Source organism: Xenopus tropicalis, chromosome 5 (genome assembly GCF_000004195.4).
Source record: "Xenopus tropicalis strain Nigerian chromosome 5, UCB_Xtro_10.0, whole genome shotgun sequence".
Taxonomy (NCBI): Eukaryota; Metazoa; Chordata; class Amphibia; order Anura; family Pipidae; genus Xenopus; species Xenopus tropicalis.
In genome coordinates this window covers 14,593,336-14,607,942 of record NC_030681.2, presented here as the reverse complement: position 1 = coordinate 14,607,942, position 14,607 = coordinate 14,593,336, and the positions used below count along the sequence as shown (strand labels likewise).

General features: G+C 45.0%; 1 protein-coding gene across 1 annotated transcript; it reads right to left on the bottom strand.

Moving 5' to 3' along the window:
- pacc1 (proton activated chloride channel 1) lies at positions 1-13,200 on the bottom strand. The gene is made up of 8 exons (NM_001078829.1): positions 13,068-13,200; positions 11,765-11,858; positions 10,712-10,921; positions 6,290-6,444; positions 4,805-4,947; positions 2,143-2,287; positions 939-1,046; positions 1-668 (listed from the first exon to the last, which is right to left on the bottom strand). The coding sequence occupies exons 1-8, from the start codon at positions 13,107-13,109 to the stop codon at positions 507-509; spliced, it is 1,059 nt and encodes a 352-aa protein (NP_001072297.1). The 5' UTR covers positions 13,110-13,200; the 3' UTR covers positions 1-506.
- Between the last annotated feature and the right edge of the window lie 1,407 nt (positions 13,201-14,607).

Sequence of the window (14,607 nt, the reverse complement as noted above, 5' to 3'; positions counted from 1 at the left end):
TAAAAAAAATTGTTAAATTGTTTATTTAGCTAATTAATGAGGCACAAAGTGGTGATGGGTAATTCTTTTCCATTTTACTTAAATGGCTGAATTGGAAATCTCGTTGGAGTGGTCCCGTAGGAATGAGCCGTAGCACCAGTGCTTGATGGTTCTACCGCTGCCTTCATACAGCTTTCCCCTTACTGATTGGGGAGTATTGGTGCCATGGCGTACTCACCCCTTGTGCAATGTCACCTTAGGTTCATCCAGTTTTCTCCCAGGGTTTTTTATTTATAATAAATCTAACTAAACTGAAATGCTATGGGCCCAACTCTCGTGCTAAGATTTAGAGACTGGCTTCATTGTTGTGCTGGATTGTAACTAATCCTTAGACGGTGGGAGTCTGTTAAATTGTCACTACTCCTGCGTCCTTTCCCTTTAAGAGGCGTGGCTTTAGGAAGCGTCCTGCTGGTACATCCCTGTATCCCTTTAAGGTCTTGGGCAACGTCACCGTTACGGCCGTGGCTTCAGCTTATGTGGTTCAGCTCCCGCGCTCTCTTCTTCAGGTGTCGCCTCCGGACTTTAATCATCCACTTAACACTGAGTTTGGCAAAATCGGCTGCTTTAAACAGAACCAGGAAGACGCTGCAGAGCAGAGCAATCATGCTCCACGGATTGGCCGTGATGATCTAGAGACAAACAGTATCGGCAGAGGGGAGATCATTAGGTGGCTACAATAATAACAGCTTCACTAACCAATCATTGTTTATCTTTAAATGACCTAAAGCTGCTCATAAGGCTTCCAGGAAGTGAGAACTACGGTTCAGCAAACTGATCATTTCTGATAACCTGAGAGCCAGGGAAGTGACAGCGGCAGCTGAATGACAGGAACCAATGAACACTCTCTGAATTTAATCATAACCCATAATACAAGAACAATGGAAATGCTTGAAACTCACATCTTGAATTTCTTGAATATACGGATCCTTCCATTCAAAGACGACGAAGAACAGTTGGTCCCCCTTATCTGGAGTCTCTCTCCGATCGATGAAATTGACCACGCTTGTCTGTAAGGAAACCATCGCCGTGTTTAGGGAATTGTGTATTTACGCACATTGCTGTACCAGTCTGTCAGTGCAAAACCGCACTTGGTGCCTGCGCCATATCCAGATAATTGCTTCCAAATAACCCCCCCCAGCAGGAGTACTTTGTGCCAGTCTAAACTGAACTACTGTCTCGTTTTATAAATACACCCTGAGTAAGGAAGAATGGCGCCCAGCCACACTGTAAGGAGAGGCTAAAAGCGAGGGTTGGCCCAACAGCTACTGGCCCCATGGTAAGCTCAGAATGGTGGAAGCAGGGCACTTTCTCATTGGGCCTACAGACTAGTGCAACCAAACCCTCTTCCTAGCCAATCTCACTAATCTGTGTGATTCAGTCTCTGTGAGTGTTTTTATTTCCCTATAAATACTGTTTAGAGTAAAAATGAAATTGGGTAATAGACCTGTGCAAAATAAATGTTTTAAATAGAGTTGGGCAAAAATGTCATCTATAAAGGCTGGAGTGAGCAGATGTCTATCATAATAGCCTGAACACTACTTCCCGCTTTACAGCTCTCTAACCTTTTAGTTATTCAGAGGGGGGAGGAGGGGGCGGCGGCACACACATGGGACATAACTGAACAGTTATGTCCCATATGGCCTTCCACTCAAGTCACTGACTAAAGCAGAAAGTAGTGTTCTGGCTATTATGATAGATATCTGCTCACTCCAGCCTTTATAGATTACTTTTTTGCCCAACTAACTATATTACAAATATTTAATTTTGCAAAGTTTATTTTACCCAGTTTATTTTACCACTGAACTTTTCCTTTATCAGGGCTCACTTGCCCTTGTGTTCCATAGAGCTTCATATGTTTCATAGCAGATGTAACCGGCACACTGGGATTGGCTGTTTAAATAAGCTCATGTACCTGTAGGTGCCCATTGCAATGTCCAGTGATCCTAAATGAGGGTGGTTTACTCTAGTCAGTCACTACATTTTATCTGAATCATCTCAGATAAAGAATGAAGGGTAAGTGCTTAGATCTGATTTGTACGGATGTATATAACATATTGGTTCTGTTTATCTAATGGGTAGCGGAACCTCCCGGGTGTCACATACTTCTTGTCTGAATTCCACTGACTGGCTTCCATCCTCTTCTTTTGTTTTGACCAACGACATTTTAACCCATGTGCGAAATCCTCCAGAGAATTTCCAGCTGGAAAACGAGCTCTCACAGTCCTGCATGAACTTCACCTGGTCATGACTTTGACATAAAGACGACAAAAAAAAAAAAAAATTAATAAAGATCCTTATCATTTACAGTAGGGGGTACATTATCCCTTATAATACATGAGTGATACTCAGAGTTCCCTGTATAACTCAGCCTGCAGCCTTGTGCCTTTATATGGGCACAGAACCCCTCAGTGACTGCTAATATCCTTATCATTTACAGTAGGGGGGTACATTATTCCTTATAATACATGAGTGATGCTCAGAGTTCCTGGCTCGTGCGTGAATGAACTAACACCTTTGTCTCAGAAGACTCAATATTTGGCATTTTGCACTAGCAGAAATATAAAACTGCAACTCTCCTACTTCTCTCTGGCCCGGGAAGGAACTGCCGCATCCCCATTGTGTCTGCTCATAACCGAGGGACCAATGGATGCGCTGTTGCACTTCAGTTTATAGCTTCTCTTACCACTTAAGCCCCATTGGCCTCCCATTGTGTGCCTGCAGACAGCTTCTCTATGGCCGCCTACTTGCTTCTGTTGCTTTTTTTTAGGCCCTCAGGTCTTGCCATTACTGTTAGACTTTACTCAGGCTGAGCTTCCTACTGAATATTATATATATATTTATTACAGCCCACGCTGCACCGACAGAGGTGATTTCACCCATTACTATTGCTCAGCGCTCTGGTCTAATTGTGGCCGTTCAGGCAGAAATCTCTCACACTCATTCAGCTCTTCATATCGGCCCAGTGATGTTCAGATAAAGGGCACACAAGCTGCTTCCTCTCTGTCAGACACACATTCCTATCATGTTAGTGTGACTGAGCCCCTGTAGCTGATGTGTTACAGACCCTGTAGGACACAACTACTAGCAGTACGGAATTAGCCTTTTTGTATAGTCCCATCAAGTTTATTGTTCTAGAGCACAAAGGAGGCTGTTCCACAGCACTAGCGCCTCCTTCCTCCCCAGGCCTGAAGCACCAAACAGGATTAACCAAGAGATAGAATGTCCCCGCATTAACCCAATTCTCTCACTCCCCTCTGCACCCCTAGTAACACCCCTGCTATAAGCAAATGAAAGGGGTTCTGAGGTGGATACGGCACCTGGGGGAAAGAAAGTGGGTGCCCTCTCTTCTGCGATGGGTGATGGCAAAACAAATAGGGCTGTGCAGGGGGAGTAGTAGGTGATCACTGGTGGATCCTCCCCCACAACAAAGGGGAAAAAGGGGTCACTCATCAGCTCCTGGTATGGCCTACAACTCCGTTCCAGTCACTGGGGGTCTGACCACAGGGTTCACCCTCCAGACTCAGCAGGGGATACTGTGGCTTGGCATCTACACAATGTTGAGAGTTTATATCAGGGCCAGGACTAGGGGTAGACAAAAAGATGCCCACATTTAGTCACTCCCTGCCCCAACTCTAGCCATTGCCGATTGGCCCTGGCCCTGGCCCTGGGCTACATCATTTACATTTTTTATTTGTCAGTTTTCTTAAGGGTGAAGACACACTGAGCTACTAGTAGCAGCTACTTTTTCATGCCTACTAAACTCCAGAAAATCCCCTGCCATAGACAATACTGAGAATTGCCTCTGCTAAAACACACATAAATGTAAATGATCAGCATTGTCTATTTCTGTAGCCATGACAAGTAGCTGCTACTAGTAGCTCCGTGTGTCTTTAAACTGCAACTTTATGTGCTGTTGAGCAAAACTGTAACAATAAGGAGAGGGGCGCCTTTGCACCCCAAATGCTCCTTTGTGCTTATTGCTGCCCCTGACTTTATATATGAATTGTATCTTATATTACACATACGGTTTGTGATTATTTGAGGCGCTCCAACCTGCCCTACACAGGAAAGCCTCAGGCCCCAGCATCTGGGCACACACGCGTGTTTGGTTCTGTGTGAATTAGTACCTACTGAATCATCTTCATAGTAATATGTGACTCATAGGAAGAGCCTGCAGGTACCAGATAAGGATCAGTGCAAGTTCTCTCTGGTTACGGAAACCCAAGGAGGCGCAATGCAAACATTTACACCCACCTTCTGGCCCATTAAAGGGAAACCTACGCTGATTGTAAGTTGACAAACCAGCCAGGCCGGGGTATAAATATATATATATTTGTATTCGCTCTGTATCATGGAACAAGGGGATATTGTTTGCCTCCAACTGCTGCTTTGCACCCGGAACACAAGCGGATAAAAGCTCCATTCAGCGAGCAGACAAATGGCACCGGATTTGCCTGAAACGGCAACAGCTGATATAGGAACGGGCAGGGGAGACAATAGGTCTGTTAGAGAGAAATATAATTGTGAGCAGGGACTAGTGTTTGTTTAAAGGGTAACTAAACCAAAAATATCAGCTCAGCTTGCAAGAAACTGATTATTTACATTTCCTAGAAGACTCCCAGCACAAACTCTAAACCTGACCCACTACAAATGTCTGATAGGCGACACACAGATGCGCTAATATTGTCTCATTGCAATGCCCTTTAATGGAAGCCTGAACAATGGCGGCCGGCGCAGAACACTCATAGTGCTGGATGGGACTTACCTCTTGAGAAAGGCCTCGTAGGAGGAGAACAGAAGGTAATCGATGGCGCTGAAATCTTGCTTTGTCTCGTTTAAGTGGAACTGTAAGAAAACCAGTTCCCTCCTCCTCACGTCCCGCGGGCCTTGGACAATCAGCGCGTGTTTCTGCAGCAACAAAAAGGGCTCAATCAGATTCTGCATGAGAAATAGCCATGTAATTGTCTATGTAGGGAGTCTGGCCTGCAGTGAAACTGCTGCCCCTCGCCTATACAGTCTGTCTCTCTACTGCCATCTAATGGGCACAGTGAAACTCTGCTTCCCCTCGCCTATAGAGTCTGTCTCTCTACTGCCATCTAATGGGCACAGTGAAACTCTGCTTCCCCTCGCCTATAGAGTCTGTCTCTCTACTGCCATCTAATGGGCACAGTGAAACTCTGCTTCCCCTCGCCTATAGAGTCTGTCTCTCTACTGCCATCTAATGGGCACAGTGAAACTCTGCTTCCCCTCGCCTATAGAGTCTGTCTCTCTACTGCCATCTAATGGGCACAGGGAAACACTGCTGCCCCTCGCCTATATAGTCTGTCTATTTACTGCCATCTAATGGGCACAGTGAAACTCTGCTGCCCCTCGTCTATACAGTCTGACTCTCTACTGCCATCTAATGGGCACAGTGGAACTCTGCTGCCCCTCGCCTATACAGTCTGTCTATTTACTGCCATCTAATGGGTACAGTGAACCACTGCTGCCCCTCACCTATACAGTCTGTCTCTCTACTGCCATCTAATGGGCACAGTGAAACACTGCTTCCCCCTCCCCTATACAGTCTGTCTCTCTACTGCCATCTAATGGGCACAGCGAAACTCTGCTACCCTTGCCTATGCAGTCTGTCTCTTTACTGCCATGTAATGCGCACTCAGCTGCCCCTCGCCTATACAGTCTGTCTCTCTACTGCCATCTAATGGGCACAGAAAAACACTGCTGCCCCTCGCCTATACAGTCTGTCTCTTTATTGCCATCTAATGCGCACTCAGCTGCCCCTCGCCTATACAGACTGTCTCTCTACTGCCATCTAATGGGCACAGCAAAACACTGCTGCCCCTCGCCTATACAGTCTCTCTCTCTCTACTGCCATCTAATGGGCATAGTAAAAGGTGATGTACCGTGCTAGCCAGTCTAAATGTTTGCAGGGTAACCCTTTTGAAATAAAAAATAACATAACTTTTGTTATTTTTTAATTCAAAAAGGTTACCCTGTAAACTAATGGGCACAGTGAAACACTGCCACTCCTTGCCTATACTGCCATCTAATGGGCACAGTGAAGCACTGCTGCTCCTCAGAGCTTTATTTAGGTCCAGTGCTGTCCTAGGCACCAAACCGCATCCCTACTCTCCTACTCTCTTGTGATTGGCACAAATGGGGCCCTGCTCCATTGATGGAATTAACCTTGGCGGCTGCCTATATGCGTGCTGCTTTTATACTTCAGATATATACACACATATATGATTACCATGGTTTTGTTGGTGTAAGGATCAATGTAGCTGATATCCTGAGTGACACAAGTGTTCTCTCCCGGCTGCCCTGGGTCTTTCAGAGGTGGGATGTGGTCATACCAGTGATGCTCGCAGCTCAGAAGCCGGGCTTTCCCAGGGTACAAGGCAATACCTGAGAGGTAAAAACAGCAAAATAGTTCACTTTTAATATGTAATAGCTTTCCAACTTTCAAATGGGGGTGACTGACCCCAGCCAGAGTTCAGTCCAGTCCCCCTTCTATTAATTTTCCAGTCTCTTATTCAAACTACTACCTGGTTGCTAAGGCAAACAATACCCTAGCAACCAGATAGTTGCTGAAATTCCAAACTGGAATGCTGCTGAACAAAAAAACTAAATTACTGAAAAACCACAAAAATTATACACAATTGCATATAGTATCAGAATATCACTATCTACATCAGGGGTGGGCAAACTACGGCCCGCGGGCCACATCCGGCCCCTTTGCATTTTTAATCCGGCCCGCCGACGACGCCAAGTCTCATCACGCGAGACTTGGTGTCATTGGCGCGCCGGAATTAAAGAGCGAAGGGGGCCCGCCCTGGCCCGGTCCGGCCCGGGGGTGAGTAAATGTGGCCCGTGAGCCAAAAAAGTTTGCCCACCCCTGATCTACATCATACTAAAGGTTAATTTTAAGGTAAATAGCCCTTTTAATACAAATGTATAGAAGATTCATTGATATAAAGAGCCATTTATACAACAAATATGATCAGCAGTTATACTTGAGTTACAGAGAAATCATTCCTCCACCTTAATACGTGGCCCCTTGTAACTGTTTGGATTTATATTTATTTATTGCAATGTTATTACTATTACTGTATTCTGTTAGTGTACAGCACTGGCCCTGGTTGCTGTTAACTGATGCACACAGGCTATGGGACAGACTTCCAACCTGAAGGGCTAAGGAAGGCCAAACTTGGGGCTGAATTCTAATTTGCTATGTTGATTTGCCCCCCTGAAACTGAAGGTGAATGTCATACAGGGCTGTGACCAAGTGTTGGACCAGAGAAGGGGTCATGAAGTGAAACAGTCTGAAACCCTTTGGGATATGGTATTGACAATATAATGTTCCAATATTTAGATTAAACAACTAGTGGGTTATCTAATCCATAATTCAATGATTGATCCATTTCTGACTTCCAAAATGACTCTGTTCTGTTTGGCTCATCCCTGAAACTGATGCGCTATTCTCACGTTTCTGCTTCTCACTGCGGCACCAGGAACATGGCCGAATCTATTCAGGCTCACGACTTTTCCATAGAGTGAATTTAGCCCAGTGCTTCCCCTATGGCACTTTGTTCAGCCGAAATAAACACTGCTAGTAATCAGAGACACAGAGAAGCCACAGTATCAATAATTCAGGGCTTGTTCTGCCCCAGAGCATCTCAGAGAGGGATGGCGGTCACGGGATACGGGTGCGGCTATTAAACATTTACACCAAACACAATATCAAGGTGCCCATATACAGCCCGGCAGTAGCAGTAAATTCCCTACAAGCGGGATAATTGAGAATTGGCGGCCATTAAAAGGGTAGTTACCATTAAATTAACTTTAAGTATGATGTCGACATGGATATTCTGAGACAATTTGCAGTTGGTCTTGATTTTTTTATGGTTTTTCAGTTATATAGTGTTTTGTTCAGCAGCTCTACAGTTTGGCATTTCAACAGCTCTCTGGTTGCTAGGGTCTTATTTACCTAAGCAACCAGGTAGTTGCTAGAATATAAATAGGAGAGGGACTGAATAGAAAGATTAGCAATAAAAAGGAAGAATAACAATACATTTGTAGCCTCACAGAGCAACTGTTTTTGGCTGCTGGGGTCAGTGACCCCTATTTGAAAACTGGTAATAGGCAGAAGAGGAGGGAAAATAATTCATAAACTATAACTAATGAAGACCAATTGCAAAGTGTCTAGGAATAGGACAGTCTATAACATACTAAAAGTTAATATACAGGTGAATCACCCCTTTAAGTACAAGACTGTTCTGCACTTTGCGCTGGATTTACTTTTACCTGCACAGCACAGATTGCACTGATACCACTAGACACAAGAGCTCTCTATCTGAGCATGGAGGGGGCACAATGTTGCACCCCTTAGTGCCCTAGCACTTGTATTCAGTGACTTCATATGAGGCCCAATATTGGTAACTAAGTACAGTTTATTACAGTTGTAATAAGTACAGTTGCCTTATTGATCTGCTATTAGCATTTATTCATTTTAACAGGGGCAGCCATGATTGCTCAGGTGAGGTGACCTGATTGGCCAACCCTAAAGAAACAAAGCCATAGCTTTCCAATCAGGAAGATTGGCAGAATGCATCTATCAGTCAGGGAGAGCAGCACACAGTTTGTCTGGTTATGCCTCATATCCTATCACTTGTTATGTTAAGGGGTTTTTGTTGTATATCCCATTTGTTATTCAGGGTTATGCAGGGGAAATAGGAAGTCACAACCTGCTGGAAACTTCCTACACTACAATTGTATTCCTGTATTCCCACAGCTACGAGCTTGAGAACCCTATATGTATATATTCTGCATCTTTAGTGCTTCTTTATGTTAGATAATTCAGAGTTGGGCAGCAGAGCTGTTTGCCTTTCCAGTTCCCTGGCCAGGGGTGTCGGCTGTCTCTAAAGGGGAAATCACTGTGTGTTCTGTCTCTTTGGACCTCATTTGCTGGAGGGGGTGGCCGGTGCTGGAGAGCCTGATGTAGGAGACCTTAGTAGAGGGATCTATGCAGTAGTGTAACTGCTATAGAGGAAGCAGACCCCATGGTCAGAGGGGACAGAGGGGCCCGAACCTTGGCATCTGCTTCAGGCCTGGATTTGTGACAAGGCCACAAAGGCCCAGGCCTAGGGCCCAGCTGCACTTAACATTTCTCACATACGGGCACCATCATTTATAAATTATTATAAATGACAAAAGTTCTCAGGAGAGCAAGTTTACAATTTGACACCAATTTGGGGGGGGGATTTAAGGTGCAAATGACCTTAGACTATCACTGCCTACAGCATGCAAGTATTTATGTTATTAGAAATTAATCCCTGTGGCAAAGGCAAAGTAATTACATATTAACAAAACTTGTTTGGACCCCATGAACCTTGGACAGTGGCCCTTACGTAAGCATAAGAAATATCAGTTGCCAAAAATAGTCTTCAAGGGGAAGTAGCAAGGCTCATTCACTGGCCGCAAAACCACAACTCCCACAATCCTCTATTCTTGCCAACAGACATGCCGGTGACTGCACACACTTACACACTGGGATTCCTATAGATATATAATACAGGTATTCGGTAGACATTATTACAGCAGCGAACACTAGGGGGCAGACTTCCTGTTCATTCCTATGGGATTTTTAGAAGCATGTTTATCAAATGGTAGCTTTGAATAAAAAGTGGGCGAATTGTTGTCCCATTTTCAGAAATCCGGCCCTGACTTTGACCTGAGAACCTTCTAAAATGCAATCACTGACCACACGTTGTGCAACTCCCATAAGGCACTGTGAAAAATCCAAAATTCTGATTGGCCTTGGGTCGTTCCCTGCCCCACTGATGTCAAATCTGGTTTAAAACCACTGATCAGACAGATGATTTCATACTGATTTGTAGTCATGAGACTGGGGGGGGGGGGGGGGGGGGCAGATATAGAAAATATGGAAAGTTTGATTTTTTTATTTATTACTTTTTTTGTGTTTATAAAACAAACTGCTCTGAGCAGTTCATTGTGTTTAATGGGGTGTCAGTGCTCAGTGCAGCTCCGCAGCAGCGCTAGGCACTAACACCCTAACCCTCTGATGCAAACTGCATGTGAAGAAAAAGGATTTTGACAATTAATACATTGCTAATTGCCAATGATTCATGCTCAGCAATACAGTAGAAAAGCAGCAGCCTTGGTCTGCTAGAACTTGGTCATGTACCATGTGACTTTCCACACTAATATTACAAGTTTCAGCGCCATTATTTCTGCTGTTTTATCACCAACATCGCACAATAGCACCACCTACTGTTCAACTTGGCCAACTGACCACAGTAGGCCGAAAATTAAGTTAGTGAGAAAAGGAAAGGCTTGTGATGTTGCTTTGACCACAGAAATGTCCAATGACTCTTCTCTGTTCACTAACTTCATTTTCTGAGCAGTGTAAGACTTTCCTCTGCTCACTAACTTAACTTTATAGGGAAAAAAAAATCAAGGGCAATTTTATATTCATTTTCTTCAAGGATTTACATTTCCTTTAAAAAAGATCCCAAGGTTTCACTCTAGGAACATAAAAGAGTCTTTAAAAAAGACAAACCGGCACTATAAATAGCTAGCCAATATCCAACCATCACAGATCAACTTATCAATGAGATCTACAGATTAGTAGATCTGGCAAGGTCAGACTTACCGGGAGCATCGTACATGTTCACCTCTTTATACGACACAGACATGACCGGATGTTTTAGTTTGTCCCTGAAGTCGGTGATGGTCTGATACACAAGGAAAACGGCGACGCCCATCAGGAGCAGATACACGAGAATGAGCAAAACGGAGAAGAAATTCTTCAGGCAGGTTCTGCTGAAACGCACGGGAGGGCTGCTCCTATCCGAATCCCTGTCTGCAAAGCAATGGGAGGCTGTGATTGCACCAGGCATCAAAATCTGCATTGACATGCACCGCGGCCTATCAGCGGCCGGGAGAGCCAGATACACGTACGTACTGCAGCCAAACTCACTTCCTGTCAGCAACAGTCTTGGGGTTTTTTTAATGCCCATTGAAGACATGGTCGACCAAGGCCAGTAATCCCACTGGGGGCCTTTGCAGCAGTACTACCTCACCATACTTCACTACACCTGTTTGTAGGTTTGTCAGCTGAATAAACCAGGTTTGATTAGGAATAACCTGGTTTTGGGCAAATAAAGGGCACACCAACAGTGCCTTCTGGTTGTCCTTACCTATAACTAATCAGGTCTTAAAGGAGAAGGAAAGGTAAGAACTCAGTAAGCTTTATCAGAAAGGTCTATGTAAATACAGCCATAAGCACTTACAGTAATATGCTGCACTGACTTCTCTGTCAAAAGATTAGTTGTGTCTGTTTTCCTCTGCCAGAGACACGCAGCTCTCTGCTCTCCCCCCTCTCCTGCTCCCCCCTCCCTCAAGAATGCTAAGAACTCACTCCCCCCCCAGGAATGTGGATCTGAGCCAATCAGCAGGAAGCTTTCTCAAAGTCTAACTAACTGAGCATGTTCACTTCGTCTGGGTGTCGGTGCAGGAGTGAGGCATTATGGGAACTTTCTTTACACAGCTCAGTGTTTTTTCTTCCTGTTTGGCTTCTGATCATCTGAACGGGAGAAATATGGGGAGACTTAAGGGCACTATTGAGAGAACTGAAGGTATGCCTGCAGCTTGAGATTAACTCTTTATTAGCATTTCCTTCTCCTTTAAAGTATTAAATACAAACCAGGGGCTACAGCAGACGCGGCTTCTTCCTGCTCCTTTTCCTCATCCTCCGCCTCCTCTGGGTCTATTGCAACGGGCTCCGCCTCCTCGTTAAGCTGTGTAACACAAGGCATCACATTTTAACATCATTTCAACTTCTGTTGGTCTTTATTTTTTATAGTTTTTTTTTTTAATTATTTCCCTTCTTTTTCTGACTCTTTCCAGCTTTCAAATGGGGATCACTGACTTTTTTTTTTATTGTTATTTGTTATACTTTATCTTTCTATTCAGGCCCTTTCCTATTTATATTGCAGTCTCTCATTCAAACCACTGCCTGGTTGCCAGAGTGATTGAGATCCTAGCAACCAGATAGGTACTGAAATACCAAACCAGAGAGTTGAACAAGAAGCTAAATAATTCCTAAACCACAAATAATATAAAACGAAGACCAATTGCAAATTGTTTCAGAATAGCACTATCTGCATCATACTAAAAGTCCAGCCTGTGGGGCCCTGGGTAGCAGTACAGCCAGTGCATAGATCATGTTTAGCTTTACACCCTTGCATCCTCAAATGGCAACCCTAACTGTCAATTCCTATTCCATTTCCTTCCTGGCCAGGAAGCAGCACTATCTCCCCCCACTTCCCTCAGCGCATCCTTATCAGGCGCCCCAGCAGCGACGGCCCCATCAACCATTTCATTCTCACGTGGCAGGAATTAAACCTTTATAATATGTAAAGGCAACTGCTATAGAAAGCAGCGTCTGCCAGATGTTTATATGCTGTGCACGGCTGGTTCTGACTCCTGAAACAATTTAGTAAAATCCAGCCTATTCACAGACCTAGGGATGCTGCTCTCCACAGCTGGAAACTCAATGCAATGACATTAATTAAAGAAATCCAGGTACTCTAGGTCCAACAACCAATCACATATTTCCTTTTTTTCTGACCAATCAAAACTCATATCTGGCTGCTTTGGTCCATGGCACTGGGGCTTATTTGCACTAATGTTAGTAAGTAAAGCCTTGATGGGACTGAGGGTCTGTAGTTGGACTGTAACTCTCAGATGTGGGATGTAGGGAGCTGCAGGAAGGCAGCAGGTTGGAATGCCCGATGTGCAATTTGTAAATATCTAACATTTCTTACACAAAAAAAAAAAAAAGTGTCCTTTTGTGTTTTTTCTAATTTTTATAGGCAAGGGGTCTGGGGCGCTTAGTAACGTACCCTTCCTGCCCCGCCCTGAGCCCCGGAGTGCGGTCCCCCAGCATCCCTGCCTCATTGAAGTGGCCATTAAGTAGTTGCCATTTATAGGTAATGGGACTGTACCTCTTGGTAAGAGCGGGAGAGCTCCTTCCTTATCGCTTCCATGGCTTGTCAGGGGATTATAGGCACGGAGTTTTGCTTGGTTTCTCCCCCCGGAGCAGCCAGGTTGGTCTCTCCCGCTGCATCTGCCACTCGGGCTCTCACTTTACTCCGGGATGTCGGACTCTCCCCCAGTAGCAGCAGCTCCAGCTGCGCACGCATCTCGCTGACCGGTCTCCGCCGCGGTGCCCGCTGGGAAATGTAGTCTTTCCACAGTCGCGCCAGCAGGCGTTGTATGTTAAGGGATGAAAGTGTAACTTCTTTGTTAATCAGATTTAAACTAGAGCAAAGAGGGTATATACACTGTGTCCCTTTGGTGATGTATTACTCTGGTGTGTATTATAAAGGAGCTAAAATGTAGAAACTGTGCTTAAAGACGAAATAAATGTAAATTCTCTCTGATCACAAACCTCTTACTTCTACCACAGACCAGACCGACCCTTCCAGCACTTGCCTGGGGTACTTTAGTACAGAGAGTGTGCCTGTGCCATCTTGGCATCTTCTAGGTATTCTCTGTTCCCTGCTGGTTAAGTTTGGACTGGGACCCAAAATAGACCCTGGCATTTCAAGGACACAGAGACCCTAAGGGCTGTGACACACGGGGAGATTAGTCGCCACGTGACAAATCTTCCTTGTCGCGGGGGACTAATCTCCCCGCATTGCCATTCCCACCGGATAGAATGTAAATCGCCAGTGGGATAGCATACGTGGCTCCACCATTTGCAGAAGTCACCCAAAGTTTCCTCTCAAGGCAACCTCGGCAAATCACGGCGCCACGTATGCCATCCCACCGGCGATTTACATTCTAGCCGGTGGGATGGCATTGCGGGGAGATTAATTGCCCGTCACATGATAACAATTCAAAATTGACCTCAGGTAGGAGGTTAGAGATTATTTACACACCTGTCGACTCTTAGGTTAATGCCACACGGGCGTATTCTTGGCAAGCGTTTTTCAGCTTGCCCGCTAGGGATGTAGCTGAACCTAAAAAAAAAAGTTTGCGAACACGTTCGCGAACTTACGCCAAAAAGCGCAAATATTCGCGAGCTTTGTGAACCCCTTAGACTTCAATGGGAAGGCAAACTTTAAAACCTAGAAAAGCCATTTCTGGCCAGAAAACTGATTTTAAAGTTGTTTAAAGGGTGCCACGACCTGGACAGGGGCATGCAGGAGGGGGATCAAGGGCAAAAATTTCTCTAAAAAATACTTTGTTGAAAAAGCGTTGCGTAAAAACGGGCAGACCTAGCGGAAATACGCGGCGTTTTTTGCTATTTCGCGCTATTGGCACCATGGAAACGGGATTTGCTTACACCAGTATTAGGCTGAAAAACGCCATGTGTGGTTGTGCGGCGTTTTTTAGGCTGAGAAAAAACGCAGAGAAAAAACGCAGCGGAAAAAAATGCGGCGAACCCAAATTGCGAACATACACGGAAAGTTCGTGAACTTGCGCGTTCGCGAACACCCGATGCTCGCGCGAATTAGTTCGCCGGCGAACAGTTCGCTA

Coding starts and splice junctions, on each gene's coding strand:
- pacc1 (NM_001078829.1), bottom strand. CDS start 13,109: ATGGAAGCGATAAGGAAGGAGCTCTCCCGCTCTTACCAAGAG. Junction 11,859..13,067: donor TCTCCCGCTCTTACCAAGAG/GTACAGTCCCAT, acceptor TGTGTTACACAG/CTTAACGAGGAGGCGGAGCC. Junction 10,922..11,764: donor CGCGTCTGCTGTAGCCCCTG/GTTTGTATTTAA, acceptor ATTGCTTTGCAG/ACAGGGATTCGGATAGGAGC.